At 36.3% G+C, this 16,526-nt stretch overlaps 1 protein-coding gene across 3 annotated transcripts in view; it reads left to right on the forward strand.

Annotated features, from left to right (window-relative positions):
* The window catches only part of MPP7 (MAGUK p55 scaffold protein 7), a 152,767-nt gene that overhangs the window by 92,695 nt on the left and 43,546 nt on the right, over positions 1-16,526 (forward strand). For all 3 annotated transcript variants that reach the window (XM_069859439.1, XM_069859438.1, XM_069859440.1), the window contains one exon: positions 14,898-15,029. In XM_069859439.1, the coding sequence (XP_069715540.1) occupies positions 14,898-15,029 (132 nt within the window). The remainder of the gene's footprint in view (positions 1-14,897; positions 15,030-16,526) is intronic.

Consider the following 16,526-nt stretch of genomic DNA (forward strand, 5'->3'; position numbering starts at 1 on the left):
ATTCCAAAACTTGATTTTTCTGTCTTTTGCTAACTTTTATTGCATGCACTTCATAAATTTCTTACAAATGTGCTTTTACTGAAGCTTTTCAGTCATATCATTGATTTAATTGCATCATCCATAAGTAGTGCAACCTGGTACTTCGAACAGAATTCCTGATGGATGTTATTTTTTAAAAAATCAAATTTTGAAAGCTATCTGAAAAATTCATGGTATTTTCTGTGGTGCTTTCAGAGAACTTGATACCTTTTATCTGACAGTAGACTATAGAACCATTGAGTCACTCAGGTTGGAAGGAAGTTTTCTAGTCCAACATGCTGCTCAAAGAAGGGTCAACACTGCGTTCTGAGCAGGTTGCTCAGGGCTTTCTCCTGTCAGGTCTTGAAAATGCTTGGGAACAGGCATTCCACAAACACTCTATTCAGCCACTGCCAGTTCCTAATTGTTGTCCTAGTGAAAACTATTTCCTTATATCCAATCAGGACCTTCCCTATGTATCACTGTTAATGCACACTGTTAACATCTTTCCACCTTAGTGCTCTAGATGCATATTGCAATGGTAATTAAATGCAGCAGTTGATAATTTCAGTGGAAAACTGTAGAGTGGAAATTTTAGGAGCTATTTTAGGACAGTTGCTTCTTTATGTTCCCTGTGAAACACTGTTCTCAAAATCTGTGACACTCTGATATCCTGAAAGTGCTATAAAATTTTAAAGATCATTTATGCTTTCTTTTTAAAGATTTCTGCACTGTTGATTATAGTTTGCAAAGTGACAAGCTATTTACTTCTAAAGGGTTAAGCAATGTGTATGGCATATTACAAGAGGAACTCTTGGTGCATCAAATCACAGCAATCCTAAGCTTTGCTGTAGGTACTTCCTTAGAGACTGTCTACGTGTTTCATACTTCTGAAGTTTTACTGGATTGAGACTGGAGACAGGTCGTTTGCCATGACTGCATCTCTCCCTCTCCCTTTCTTGCTTTCGCTTTCTCTCACCCTCCCTTGTGTCTGTGCTCCCCCTTTGCTCCCCCTTCCTCTCTCAATTTCTCTCTCTCTTCCTCATTCACTCACTCACTCTCACTGTCTGTTCCTTGGAAGTGATTAAATGCAGTGCGATAATCTTAGTGGAATTTCAGGGGAACAAGTGCCTTACCCCCAGTGTGGTTAATATAATTGAACAACTGCAGTAACTTAGCAAATGCATTTCTTGGCTGCAGAAGGAGATGGCCAGCTGCAGGGTATCAAGTCCTTTGTGTGGCCAGACTGCCTAATCCTGCACAAGGATGTTTCCCTGCCCTCCATAGCTTGCAGGTGTTTTTCTGAGTTAGGGGAGAGAACTGCCAGTATGCATTATGTTTTTGCCTACCCATTATCTTCTCCATCTGCCATGTCATGGCAAACATGCCTGGGAGACAGGCTAATTTATTGCTGCTCCCTCTCTATCACATTGACCAGGTGAGTGTGCTGCGTTCAGTCAGGGGCTGTTGATTTCCCCTACTCTCACTTGGTCAGCAAAGGAAAGGAAGGAAGTTGCTGAACTCAATTATTTCCAATTCCTCCCCAGAGATGCTCTCAAGTCTGGTATCTGAGCTTATGCTGTACATTGCATAAGATTTTCTAGCCTTTCACTACTAGGTTGATGGCTGGAGAGGGTTTCTTTGTTTCTTTCATTCTAAGTTCATGGAGTAAAATGATGTCTAGAACATCTCTTTCTCACACATCTGAAATTACTTGGGATAACTGATTAGTCTTTTCCAATTACGTTGCACAGGCTTTATCTAAAAACTTGTATATGGCTTAGTTTGGCATTGACTTAAACTGGCTTTATGTTATTCTGCAGGGGAAGTTTTCCTGTCCTGACCTGGCTTAAAACTGCAGCATTAGCTGGAGCCAGGCAGGAGAGCTTCTACTATCCTGCAGCTCTGCTCTAATGTTTGTGGCATGCTGAGGGATAGGTAGGGTTAGTTTACTGCTCTACATTACTGTTTCCACAAGGTTGGTGGTGTAAAGGGTCAGGTCTAGGAAAGTGATTATAACTTTGCAGGTTCAGTTAACATACAAAAAAAAGACTGGGAGAGGTTTCCAGCAGCTGATTAGATTACTATTTCTATATTTTCATTTTATGTCGCGATTGTTTTGTGCAATCTACTTATGAATGTTTGCATCTGATGAATAAAGCTTTGTCAAGTTCCTGGTGTTTGTGGTTTTCATCCATAGAGAAATGTTTTAAAGACGAAAATAATTTCTCTGAGGCAGTTAAGATTTATCAGACCTGACATTTTCAAAATGTCTAAAAATTCATTCCAAGGTTTTGTAAGGAACATTTTCTTTTGGAAAAAAAATAAATTGGGCATTTCTAGTCTTTTAAAATCTGGATGCAATATACAGTTACACTGAGTGAGGTTTTTTCCTGCTCTAAAATGTAGCATCATTTACTATAATGAAATGAACTAATAATGGTTGAGTTTTATCTCTTCTGATTAAAACAGAACTCTGGAATGAGAACAGAGCTTGTAGCTTTGGGAAACGGAGTGGATAAGTTTATCTGTGTGTGAAATTTTGCGTTTGTGTTCTAGATTTAAAATATAATTACAGAGTCCCATGAATGCAGGCCAGCCATGTATATTGTTTTTAGTTTCCAATGTCAAATGAAGACTTATATGCTGTAACCCAGCTGTACCTTATATATATTTGTTAAAGAGATCAACAAGTAGAACAGAATTTCCAGTCCAGTTGAATGCAGTATTTGGTTTTTACACAAACCAGAAACGAACTCTTTGAGATGCTTCTTGTTATATCTCATTCAGCAAACATAAGTACATCAATGTATATCTTTAGCTCTTTTCTGTCATAACTGCAAGCGTATGATCACATGTGTGTAACCAGTTGTGAAAGAAAACTCTTAATAAATGCTTACGCTTCCAGGGTGTAGGTATGCAAGTTTAAAAGGTCAGCTGTGTTTGCTGTTACAAAACAGCTTAAGACTTTAACATGTCAAAGTTAGAATGATGTTAAGTAGCCAGAACTGGATGTACTGAAACTTACACTGTTGTGCCTGTAAGCTATGAAGTACATGGGCATTTTGATTGGTGCATTCTATTAGGTTGCAATAAAATATATGACTTAAAGATATAAAACATAGAGATATATAAATTCACGTTCAGGTCAGGCCAGGCCAGCCTGTGGGCAGTGCTGTGTGGTTATAGTCTGAATAGTGTTTAGACCTAAGTGAGGAGGTGCTCAGGTGATCTGAAATTCTAGCAGGTCACGCTTGGATCCACCTGCTGTAGCTCTCTGTTAATGTTTTTTAGTTTTCTGAAAGTGAAATTTCTGTCTTCCACAGCTGTCTCTGTTTCCTGTGTATTGTTGCAGCATCACTGACTCACCAACCATTTCTGTATTGCAGTGGGACAGGCTGTATGAAGGAGATATAGTAAATATGACAGATGATCAAACTAAGAATAAAATACTCTAAAGCTTCCAAATTCTCTTCCACTTTTAATTAAAAAGTTTTCTTGAATAGTAGTTCTTAGTCCCTTTTGTAACAAATGGGAAAAACTGTTTTCTTTTTGAGACAGTGCTATAGCACACCAGCATAATTGTGATTTATTTTTAATATCATTTGAAATCTGAAAAGCTAAAATAATTAACTGTAGGAATTAACATTTTAGGCACTTATTTTGTAAACAAAAAAGTCTGTAAAAACAATGGAACATCTTTTAATTCATTGAATAATGTTATCCCAGAGTCAGGCTCAGGATATATTATTCAGATATAATGATCTAACTAGCTCTTAGCTTTGTATTTATAACAGCTGTTACATTCCTGATCACTACATATTGGAATGAGCAATTCACCATTTGAAGTTAATCCCTAATAGGCTAAATTTAATGTGTTTTTAAATTCATGTCAAAGATGTCCTTTGTGGTTGTCAGTGTAATGGGCAGAACAATAATTATTTTAAAAGTTTATGCCACTGTGCTAAAACTATTCTGAAGGATGTTTATACCTTTTATTATGCAGAGGAAATAAGGAGTTTTAACATCCTAAGAATGCCAATGGTGGTTCTGCCTGTTTCAGAAGAGTTTCTTCTGTTTATGCTTGCTGGAAGGTTTGCCAGCTCCTAGTCTGAAACATAAACTTAACAAAGGTGCAGTGCGGGTCTGTGAATGGCTACAGTGCATCATGGTACATGAGAATGTAAAGCATTTGGATAACTTTGTGTGCTGTACCTGTAGCCACAGAGAAGACAAGCAGTAGACATACTTCAAGTATTTTGTTTGGCTTCTCTCTCATTACTGTAGAATGAAGAGAATTTTGGAAATAATCTAAAGATAACTTGCAGAGTGACAGGAAAAGTACTCTCATATGACTGGGAATGTTTTCAGATTAATTTATCCATAGACAAATTCAATGTGCTGTTTAGAGAAAATACAGATTCTTTAAGTTTTCAGTTTGTTTTTTTTTTTAAATTGCTTTCAAATGGCAAAGAAATGTACGCCAGAAAATTTTAAGTAGGATTTACATTTGCTCTTTTATTTGCAATTTGTTTGAGGTGTACTTGACCTTCAGTTTCACGAAGCATAAACAATTTGCATTTCTAAACATTTTCACCTAATAAGTCCCTCTTTGGCTTTCCTTCAGAATAGAACCATGAGTTAAACAAAACTAAAACTGCAAATAATGAAACCAGGATAATTTGTTCTTCATATAAATGTTTCCTATATTTGTTTAGATTTCTTTAAAAAAATAAATAGTGCTTCTTTTAGCTTGAAGCATCCTGGTTCCCATGTCTGATCCTGTACTGGGTTTTTTTTGTATTTGCTGGACAGTTTGTAAATTCTAGCCTTTATGTGATAAATAACTGCTGATACTGTCAGCCCTGCCATCTGAGGCTTACTAGATTTGCACAGTAGCCTTATAGTCTATTCTGATCAAAGCGCTACTTGTTCTGTTGAAAAAACAAGCATTTTAAGCCTTTCTCAGCAGAACCTTGTGAAGCTGCCTTACAGTCGCTGGCAAAAATTGACAATATAATTTACTGTACAGGAAACTGCAGGCATTTTTCTACGAGAACTGTAACATACAGAGAACTCAAAATATTGGGCTATGATAATATAAATCAAAATATGTTCTTGCTTTGAAAAGTTCATGAAGCCTTTCTTCTAGCATGTAACTAAAAAGAACCCCTTAATCCAAACTTTGTCCATTTTCCAACATTTCCTTTGTAATTAGCCCTGCTGAGGATTTTTCATGAGAGCTTTTTCATTGAAATATGTGTTTTCTGCAAAGTCAGCATTTTCCACTGGAAGTTGATAGGATTAGCCTACAACTGTTCAGGTTTTGCATCTGGAAAACCCAAATACAATTTCAGGTCAGTTAACATCTGAGCTACATTTGGGCTGTTACTATATCTCAAGCTCTTGGAGGACATTTGGCCCGGTCCACTTAGAGACCTATCTTCCTGAATGCATTCCTGTTTTCTATTTCTGCTTATGTCTTGGGGAGACTATTCTCCTCTTATGAAATATTCATGCTTACACATGGTAATACTGACTACAGTATCTGTTCAAGAAGTGTAATTTCCTATGATTTACAAGTACTTACTCATCAGCGGTCTTTGAGGTTTGCTGGTAGGACCAGTTGCAGGAGTCGTGTTATTGTATTAAGATATTTTGCTGTATAAGGTAGTTTAACTACATTAATATGGTGAGCTGGAGTACATTTATTTCATATGTCAACTGAAAAGTTACCTACATCTTCCTCATTTGTAAAATCAGGGGCGATTAGTTTGTATATCTGCAAGAGCCTGCTTGATTTTGGATGGTGTGCTGTAAAATACCAGCAGAGAGAGAGAAATATTTATTTCCCTCTTAAGTATTATATGCAAATTATCACAACAATAAGCAAAGACCACAGCACGGATGGTTTGATAATGTTGACTGATAGATAACTCACAGATGTTGTGAGCATATCAACCATGAAGGCAGAAGGGACAGTGCTGGGGAGAATTTTGTTGGCAAGTGAATGAGATTCTTCTGCCGTGTGTTTCCAGTCTTTAAACTATTTGCCACTTTGTGAAGTCCTCTACCCCAGATTTTGGCAGCCTTGTTAGAGGAAAAATAGATTTTATTCTTACCTCTTTTCAGCTTTAGACCTTGACTTCCTGTTTCCAATTCTGCTTACTCCTCAATTCAAAGGAGTTTTTTATAGAAAACTTTTTGGGGGCAGGGAGCGCTGGGAGAGTATGTTACTGTCTTTATTTTTGGAATGTTCATGTTACTGAAATGGAATTAAGTAAAAAAAAATGCTATAGCGAAATAGCCTTTTTTAAAAAAATAAGAAAAGCCTTGATTTTTCACATCTGACAGGCAGAGAAAATCAGAAACCTGTTGTGGCACACTTTTAGTGTGGTAGGAGCTGACAGAGCATGCATATAACAATACACAACATATCATACGCATAGACATAAAAAATTGTAAAGGAAATTAAATAATGCTGCATTAATATGTTTAAGTAACAACCATCGTGTTATCCTGGAAATGTTCTCAGGTCCGTCTTATGTGATAACTCAGCTGATGTCCAACAGACAGCTTTTTCTGTCAATCATCTTAGATTTAAGACTATGAGGATGCTCCCTAGCAGCTAACATTTAATAAACAAAGTGATAGATATAACAAAAGGAAAGCCAGGAAGGCTGGCAGCAGAAAATAAAATTTGGAAAGTGAATCAAAGACATTATTTGGTTATGTGTATGGACTTTCCCACAGGAAGGAGATAACTCTAACCTATGGAAGAATGTTAAATCACATACACATAGCTATAGGATTCACATACAGCGCATGAAAGTTGGCTATTATTAAAGCTGGTAGTTTAGGGGGAGGAAAAAGTCACTGTGGATAAAATCGCATCCCATTCAGCAGTGATTCTGTTCAGCTAGTAAATATGGAGAAACTGCACAATAGAAAGGAAATAGTCTGTGTTTCAGTTGTCATCTTTTTATGCTGCTTTTTCCTTCAACGGTGTTTTCCCCTCGCATTTGCCAGACCATATTCTATTTGAACTCTCCATACACTTGTTCAGCAGTCTCCTTTTTTCTAGTTCATTGATGAATCTGCTCAATAGCAGTCCAGTGTGGTCTTGTAATTTTTTCCCTATTTATGCTTATTCCTGGGTCTCTTTTCAGTGGCAAGACTGTGTCTGATGCCCATGATTATGTAACTTGTAAACGTGTAAAGATCTTTATTGCAAATGTTTTGGAAAATTGTAAGCTTTTACCTGCTCTTTTGCTGGCCTTTTAAAAAGAATGTTATTGTTTAAGAGGCAGGATTTGTTCTTCTGCACCATATCTATTTCAATATTTTATGATTCTTTAGTTACAAGCACTATAGAAGATTTACTTACGTATTATGGTGAAGGTGACACTTACTGCAGCTTTTCGATTCTCCAGAATGATACCTGAATTTAGTGCAACTGATATATAGAAATACTACTTTTAGTTTGAAATATAGGAAAAAGTAATTGCCTTAAAAACTAAACTGGTTCAATATTTTCGGTTAGGTGTCTATGTAACGAGTACTCTGCAGCTAACTTTACAACCTTCTCATCATAAACAAATATGTGTTTCTATTTTCTGGAGGAATTCAGTATGTCCAGATTCTTTTAACCTCATGGATCAGTAGGTGCTTTTCTTTTTAAGACTTTAGATATAATGTTGTTGTCAAATGAAGGCTTCTAAAAGACACTTTCAGAAAGGGCAACAGCAACCTCAGCTTTTCTTTGCTTAATATTTTCACTTGATTTCTTGGGGAGAAGGGGTGGCTTCAGGTGGTTTTCAACCAAGAAAAGATACACACTACTGCTGTAGCCACTTGCTATTGTCAGGACACTACATTGCTTTAAAAAAGGAATTAATCAAAGATTGCCCAGGTAGTGGAAGAGTGCGTCTATCTTGGCGTTTTCCACTCTGAAAAACACTTATTGTGCTCTTGGAAGTTACTTAAATAGGGCTTTAAGCTTCAAGAATTCTTTAGCTACATGGATCACATTGTAAATGTAAAAGAGGCTTTATTCTGATTCTTCACTATGGATTTTAAATAACAGCTTATTCTGCCATTATCTGCAACTGAGACAAAACTTAGGGCTATGTCATCTGGAAGAATATCAACACCTTTACCAGATGACACAGACTATCTGCATGCTTCTGTGAATACTGAGAATAGTTAGAGTTTGGAAGCATCTCCAGGGGCTGTGAACAATGAGCCAGAGGAAGGAGTCTGAAGATGCACAAAGTTCAGTCTTCTGTTGGCTATTGCCGTCTGGCTAGCAGCTGCAGGTAAACCCATCAGCTGAGACTGGTGAATCTGAAATCAAGAAACTGCATTTTCAGGCAAGGAAATTACCCTTTTGTGAAAGGAAGTTCATATAGTCATGAATAAAGTCCACCACAGTAAAGAGGAAAAAGTAATATATACTGAATATTGTTCAAACTGAGATGTTGCTGTGCTAAGAACATTAATATGCAGTAGATATTATGAACACAAAACCACACATGTACAGTATGTGTTTTATACATTTTGAATCACTGCTGTGACCCAACTGCATCAAAGTCAGATTGGAAGAGAAAGGGATTTAATTGCCAGCTGGACAAGCTTGAACTAGAGGGCAACTCTGGTTTATATACAGATGGGACATTTGCAAGTATGACATGTTTTTTTTTCTTTTGTACATAGCTAACTGCTTTCTTTGCACACAATATATATTTTCTGGGTAATTTATAAATAATATATAGGAAAACTATAATATTTGAAGTATGGAAAGAAATAAATTAACCTTGATTTTTTTTCTCATGAATTAGTGCACCCATTGGTTTCCTGAAAATCATGCTTAATTTAATGGATCTTATTTCATTTTTCTTACCATCACTGTCAAAGGCTTTTTGTTTATGAATAGTGTAAATGAGATTTTCAGTAGCAAAAGTAAAACATGTTCATCTCTTTGAAGGTTAACTGATTTTTTTAACATTCTGTACTTTTTGGTAATTTTCTTCAGAACAGAAAATCTCAGACTTCTTTAGGAAAGTGATTAGATTATTGCATCTTAAGGAGGAGTAATGTTACATTTCTGGCTGATAAGTGGTTACTGTAGCTTGTGTACTCACTCACTGGTTCTACTGTGAAAAAAAAATATTCCACTCAGCCATTCTCTCCTTGCTTCAGCAGCACTGCTGAGTTTCTCCTGCCTCTAGTTTTATCGCTTGCTTCTGCTTTTGCTTCTAGATTATGCTTCATGCTTTAGCCAAGCTGGAGAATTCAGCTAAAGTGGCTAGTCTTGCCTGTTGGTGGAGATGCCTGTTTTCGCCTACTCTCCTGCTATCTTGTTAACCCTTATCTTGCATCAGGATTAAAGTTGCACATATTCCCTTAGCAGGCGCAGTTGGTGGTTAAGCGACTGCCACGCGCTGCCTTTTTCTGGTGGCTGTTTTACCATCCATTTACTGGAGAGAGGAATTGGCGGGATGGAATTCATTAGTACTTCAATGTAAAATCTAGTTTATGTACTCAAGATAGTAGGTTTAAAGACTAATTCTCCTCTAGAATAAGGAAACTTGTTCTCCCCCCAACCTAAATTTTTATCTCCCTTTTCTCTTGTTAATTTTCTGCTGCTTACCAGTTGTTCTTAAATGTATAGCTTGATTCTGAAACTTTATTTTATCCCTGTCTTCTCCAAACAGTTCCCAAGTCAAATTGCTTTTATGTGCCTGAAGCCTCTTTCTGCTGGTTTTATTCTCCTGCTTTCTAAATTCTGGCACGTGTTTGGCTGTTATGACTCGTATGCTTGTCCTTCCATTCTGATGCTCTTGATGGTCTTTCCCTCAGTGGGTTCGGTCTCCTCCCAGCTCTCTTAGCTTTCTTTCTTTGATATCTGTCACAGGATGAACTCACTTGTTTTTCTCCAACAACATTTTCATCATGTCTTTTTGTATTTCTTCTGTAACCTTATCACAAAGGAAAACATCATGTGGCTAGAGCTATCTGGATCTAGCTCGGCCAGGTGAGCTAAGGGGCATGTTGCTGTGGTTGCCGATGAAGTTACTTTTCTGCAGCATAATTTCTCTGTGCCAGCCTCAGTGTCACCACAGCAAAGCAAAGAGGTGGGAAAATGTCTTTCTCTCACCTGATGGGACTTCAACTTGAACTGCCAGAGACGGTGGCTGGTGCTAATGATCCGAGCTGTGGACTGGGGCAGCAAAGTCATGGGCCATTTTGTTCCATTTCACTGACGTGCAGTGATCTACTCCGTAGGCAAGGAAACCAGCAGCTGGGTTGGCAGTGTTGAAATCTGCTGCAGCTGTTGGCTTTTTCAACTCAAAGCTTGATTTGAGTCCCTACAAATTTTTTGCCAATAATCTTGACTATTAATTATTTATTTTCCTGATCTTGGATTTTTTTGAAGTACCATATAGAAAAAGGCATTATTTATTTGTGCATTCTGTTATGTTTCTTTATTTAAGTTACTGTTTTCTAGAACACTTCCTAGACTAGTAAATACAAAATATTTCTGAAAAGTAAAGCTTAAATTGAGAATTTTTTTTTTTTAAATAATAAGTATTTAAAAACTAAGGGGCTGTGTTTACAGGTCAGGGGCTACTTGGAGTGATTTTACTTTACAGATCCCAAAATATAAACAGAAGCAAAAAATAATATAAAATTTGACATTGTTTTGGAGGAGCAGAATGTAGTCAGTGTAGTTAAATGATACACCTTTTCTCAAAATATAGAACTGTTTTCATTAATAACATTCTCAGTTTAAGTAAATGTTTAAAGTTTCAGAACAGTTTAAGAAAAAGAACTTAGAATGTTTCCAGTGTCAGATTTCTTTTGTGTAAGTTGATAGTGTAAAATTTTAATTTATAAACTGTGAAATGATCACTGATAGCTTTACTATGAAAGATACAGCACTAGTTATTAGGTATTTCAGAGGTCTGATGCAAGTATTCATTTCCATCTAGATCACGTCTAAGAATTTAGCTGAACATTAATATTTATATTTAGGTAGTGCAGGAGTTTGAATCATACCTTCTTTCAAGTTCTAAGTATGGACTGTGTTTACACTAGTGAATCATAAGCATAGGACTTCAAGCCAAAATAAAAAATTTTTCTCCAGAGGTGCTTAAATGTATGTGATCTTAATGTTGGATCATACATGCATTGTTCTGAAGAGCTGAGTATTTGAAAATAAAAACAAAACATAAAAAAAATTATAAAATGTCATCTGGAAGTGGTGCTTTAGATTATTTTAATCTGTTTTCTCTATCTACGTGTTTGTTCTTAAAATGCAGTTTCTGTGATAGGCAAAAATTACTATCATGGAGTATAAAACTGCAGTGAATAAATCAATCGCTTCTTATGCATCAAAACTTTACTACTTTTATCTTGTGTTTAGTTCTGGGCCCCTCACCACAAGAAGGATGTTGAGGCTCTGAAGCGAGTCCAGAGAAGAGCAACAAAGCTGGTGAAGGGGCTGGAGAACAGGCCTTATGAGGAGCAGCTGAGAGAGCTGGGGTTGTTTAGCCTGGAGGAGAGGAGGATGAGGGGGAGACCTCATTGCTCTCTATAACTACCTGAAAGGAGGTCGTAGGGAGGAGGATGCTGGCCTCTTCTCCCAAGTGACAGGAGTCAGGACAAGAGGGAATGGCCTCAAGCTCCACCAGGGGAGGTTTAGGTTGGACATAAGTAAAAAATTTTTCACAGAAAGGGTCGTTGGGCACTGGCACAGGCTGCCCAGGGAGGTGGTTGAGTCACCTTCCCTGGAGGTGTTTAAGACACAGGTGGATGAGGTGCTAAGGGGCATGGTTTAGTGTTTGATAGGAATGGTTGGACTCAGTGATCTGGTAGGTCTCTTCCAACCTGGCTATTCTATGATTCTATGATTCTATGATTTACTGCACAATTATTCTGTGCAACTGTTGCTCCCGATGGGATCCTAGTTTTGTTTTTTAACACTTGTAACTTGTTTTTAAGCAAGTTCCAACATTTTCTATAAAAGTCTAGTCTGATAGATAGTTTTTCGGACTAAGCATACATTATATTAAATGCATGGTACAGAGAAGCTGCTGAAGAAATGTCCCTTAACTCTGAATATGGCCATTTTTTTGTGGGTTCAGGACATACGGAAGTTCTCTTGAGAACAGGCTCTGATCACCTCTAGTTGAATAAATAAAGTGAAATAAAAATGTCTTTCTAAGTTTTGCTTGGAGATTAATTATTGCCCAATGTCTGTGTTACCAACTATTTTAAGCCTAATTGCAGTGGACAGAGAGTAGTGTGTTAGAAGAAGCAATGGCAAGCAGGAAAGAAATCTTGTTATGTTCAGTGTACAGTGTAAACAAGTTTATGATGGCAGAAGCTCTTCTGGAAACTTGACTGAGAAAAGAACCATCATTTCTGACATTCATACTCTTATCTAAAAAATGTCCGTCTTTGCACTGAAATAAAATAATACCAGAGTTTCAGTAAAAGATCTTATATTGAAAATGGTAGTACATTGTAGTTTAATATGTTTTTTTGGTGGAGGAAGGAAGGGGTTGGCACATTCCAGTTCTTGGGAGTGAAGAAAAGCAGCATAAATACCAGGCATTGATTGACATTGGTTTAGAGTACTTGGGCTGCATTGTTCTTTTGCATGCAGTGTCCAGGAGCCTGCTCTTGAAGTCAGAGCAGAGAAATATCTTTTTTAACACTGGTGTCATAATTCCGTATCATAGTGGACAGAATCTGTTTTGCAAGTTTCGGTGTACGGAGTAGGTTCTTCTGAAGCTGCTGTAAGTTGCTACCTTTTACTTTATATTATTCTCATCTGTTTTCTCTATCTGCCCGATTGTTTTTAAACTGCAATATAGAACCTCATTAAATTCAACCAGTCCAGTTTTATGTGGAAAAACATAATTGCAGAAGACTAGTTTTAGTAGTCTTAACTGTAAGTAGCCTGAAGTAAAAGCAAACACTACTTTTGTTTTAGTGTATCTTTGATATTTCACATACATCTTTAAAGGTTTCATGGCTTTTACAGATGTAATGCTTCACAATACACATTTCCAGGAGGAGCAATTACATGTTGCTAGTCTGAGGTTTTTAGCTCAGATCTAAAGTAAAACTCATCTTTCATGGGAGGGAGTCTGTCATTTCTGGTGGTAAATAGGACAAATTTATAACTGTGACTTTGGAAGAAAACCAGAAGTAATTAGTTAGGGCATGTTGAAATGTTTTTGTCAGTTTGTACAATATGCATAGAAATCAGTCAAACAACTGCAAATTCTAATGAAGCAGGCATGATCTTCCTCTTCTTCAAGAAGACCTAACTTCAAGTTTAAACTTTAGAATTGCAAGATTACCATATACTCTTTGCCTTCTGCTTTCAACTTGATAGCTTGTAGCATTGCCTGGAAATTGTTGTCTGTTGTTACAGTCTCCTCCATTAAGGAAAAAGAATCCTGGAATAGAGTAAGGGAAATGTCATGCATTTTTAAACTATATGCATTATCCTTGAGAACATACAGTTTCCAGTATCTGGTCAAATATTATCTGCCTTTTATTAAGTAGCAAGTAAGCTGGCATCAGAAAAATGCAACCATTTTCTGTTCTTTATTAAGGATATTCTTCTTAATCATCATTGTAACTGTTATAATAGATTCATTATTACAGCCATTGATATGATACCTTCTGGTGTCATCTGTGTTGGGAACACTGATATTCTGCTTCATCCTAAACATCTCAACATTTTCCAAAATGTTTTATTTTTGTTGCAGGAAGGTTATCAATTTGTAAATTACTTCTGCGATTCAGATTAGAACTTTTGTAATATTCCTCTTTGGGAAAAAAAACCAGGTCAAAATGTAAAATATTTCAGTATTTAGGAACAACTACTTGCAAATAGAAGCACCTGAAAGAGTTGATAGAATTATATATACGCTTGTTGCTGTTATTTCTGTTGTAATGCATTTTTCACTACAGAACTAAAAGCATGACTTAACTGTTTTTCAACAGTTAAGAAGTTATTATGAGTAGTCAAGTCTTTTCAAAATAGAAAGGTACTTTGAGTTCTGTTTCTAGAAAGGGTTGTGATTTTTTTGTTATAGCTGATACTTTTAGAGTCTTAGAAGAATGGGCTTTCTAACTTCCTTTCCATTTTAGACTTTCAACATTTTTTAATTTCTGCAAGTTCATAAATTGTTTTCTTAAAGATTGAACCTTTTGGATGACTTTGTTAGGCTTTTCCTTGAAAAATTTGTTGTTCAAAGTATGTGTGAACTGCAGAGCAACAGAGAAAGGGAGGAGGCAAGACATGTGGCAGGTAGTCAATAAGCACCTTCCTGAGCCAAATAATTTCAGTGATACGTTCTTCAATCTCCATCACAAATTCCACAATACATTAAAAATATACCTAAGAAAATTTGGAGCTCAAATGAGAGGGAGCTAGTATGAAAGGGTTTCAGTAACCAGGTAAGCTTCAGGGCCCCTCTGAAAAAGGCAGTGGTTAGGCCACAGCTTAATGTTGTACATCTCATGCTTGCACAGAAGTACTGGAAGTTGCTCAATTTTCTTCTTTGTTTCATAAGACTGCCTGCTGTACAGAAGAAACTTTTTATCTAGTACAAGTAGAATGATGTTCTCACTTGAGGAGCCTTGGGTTTTCTCCTGATCATAATTCTTGTAATTTCAAGTTAATGTGCAAAGCACTCAATATTTTCAAATGTAAGAAGGTGCAGTTCTATATCAACAACTGACTAGATGCATTCATTGTGTGCATGAAAACATAAACTTTATGGAGTTCTTCCATCTGTTTGACATGTTAAACTCCAGATACCAAATAATATCCTGACTATTAATGTTTTCAGGCTTTGCTCTCTGTACACGATACTGTTGCTCAGAAGAACTATGATCCTGTCTTGCCCCCCATGCCAGATGATATTGATGAGGAAGAAGATTCAGTTAAAATAATCAGGCTCGTCAAAAACAGGGAACCATTAGTAAGTAACCCTGTCTTTTCTTTTGGGTTTTTGTGTTTGTGGGCAGGGTGGGGAGTGTTCAGTTTACAAACATTAATGGTTGGCATTAACCTGAAATGCAGATAGACAGATATTAATTATGTTTATTCATAACTTTCAATAATACACTTGTGACTTCTGTTCGCAGACATTAATTGATAAAGCAGATGAAATGAATAATAAAAATTTGTTCATTCACAATGTTTGAGCATTATATATGTGGGTCAGTCTGAGCATTTAGATCAATACTATGTTCATCTTTTTTCTTTAATTCAAATCATTAACTTGTTTTAAAATGAGGGAGGGGAATGAAGCCCCAGAGAAATCTCGACCTTTGTTGTGAACTGTGCCTGTTGGCATTCATGTAAAAAAAAATGTGACCTTTTGATACACTGAAAAGAAAGCATAAAAACATATTTTTAAATGCTTGAATTGAAATCTGGGCAAATTTAAGATGTCTGTTGTTGTACTTTGTATTATGAATACTAGAAAGTTAATATCTTCATGGGGATATCTGGAAAAATGGAAGGACTAAACCTAGGTTGTATTACAAGAGTATTAAAATGCTTTACTGTTTTGGTTGTTTTTATTTGCTGTAGAGTGGGAGTCATCTTGTATAAAATTTAACTATGTTCTTTTTCTCCTGCAAACCAGTAAGAGCTTTGTTCTAAGTTGTACTGGATGTTTGTTTTAATGAATTGAAATCCTGAAGAAATACCTGCAAAGTTACTTTGAAAAACCACAGTTCTGTGCTTGAGATGACAGAAGGAGAGAAATGACTGTTAGACACACAGAGGCAGCTTGTCCACAGAAGAATTCTTACTGTCACTCTTATTCTTGAATGAATTTTTGCCATTAATAAACAAGAAATAAATTTTGGTATTGACTGCCTGTGGGTGCCCATGGGCATAATTAAAAGTTTGACCATATGGAAAGTTTTACTTTGTTTTAACATATTAAATATTTTTTTCCCAAATATTTAAATCACAGTTTTAAACTTTCTATTTTGTTAATCAGAGAAATTCTTTAAGGAAGAAAGCAAATGTGCTTTAGGATTTAGTGTCAGATGGAGTGTTAATTCTGAATAGCGTGAAGAAATGTGACATATAGTATGAGATAACTGCTAATTGAGGAACTTATTTTTAGTGTTAATGAAAAATCCTTACTGTTGTTTTTCTTCAACTTGTGTCAGAAAGATCTTAAAATATTAATTTACATAGTTTCATGTTTCAAGCATGATTTGCTACTAAGACTTTTGTGAGCTAGATACTGTAAGTTAATAGCATCTCAAAGTGAACTGGATAAATAGCAACTTTGAAAACAAAACTGAGAGATTTTCCGAAAACTTGAGGTCTATACACTGTATATGGGCTATAGACTGTATATTGGTTTTTGAGATTTTAAGCCCTCTTAAAGGGGCAATAGAGTTGCTTGAGCCAAAGGTTACCCTTGGGCTGTTCCTCAGATTCCTCTCTTGCC

The sequence above is a fragment of the Phaenicophaeus curvirostris genome, chromosome 6 (genome assembly GCF_032191515.1).
Source record: "Phaenicophaeus curvirostris isolate KB17595 chromosome 6, BPBGC_Pcur_1.0, whole genome shotgun sequence".
NCBI classification, from domain to species: Eukaryota; Metazoa; Chordata; class Aves; order Cuculiformes; family Cuculidae; genus Phaenicophaeus; species Phaenicophaeus curvirostris.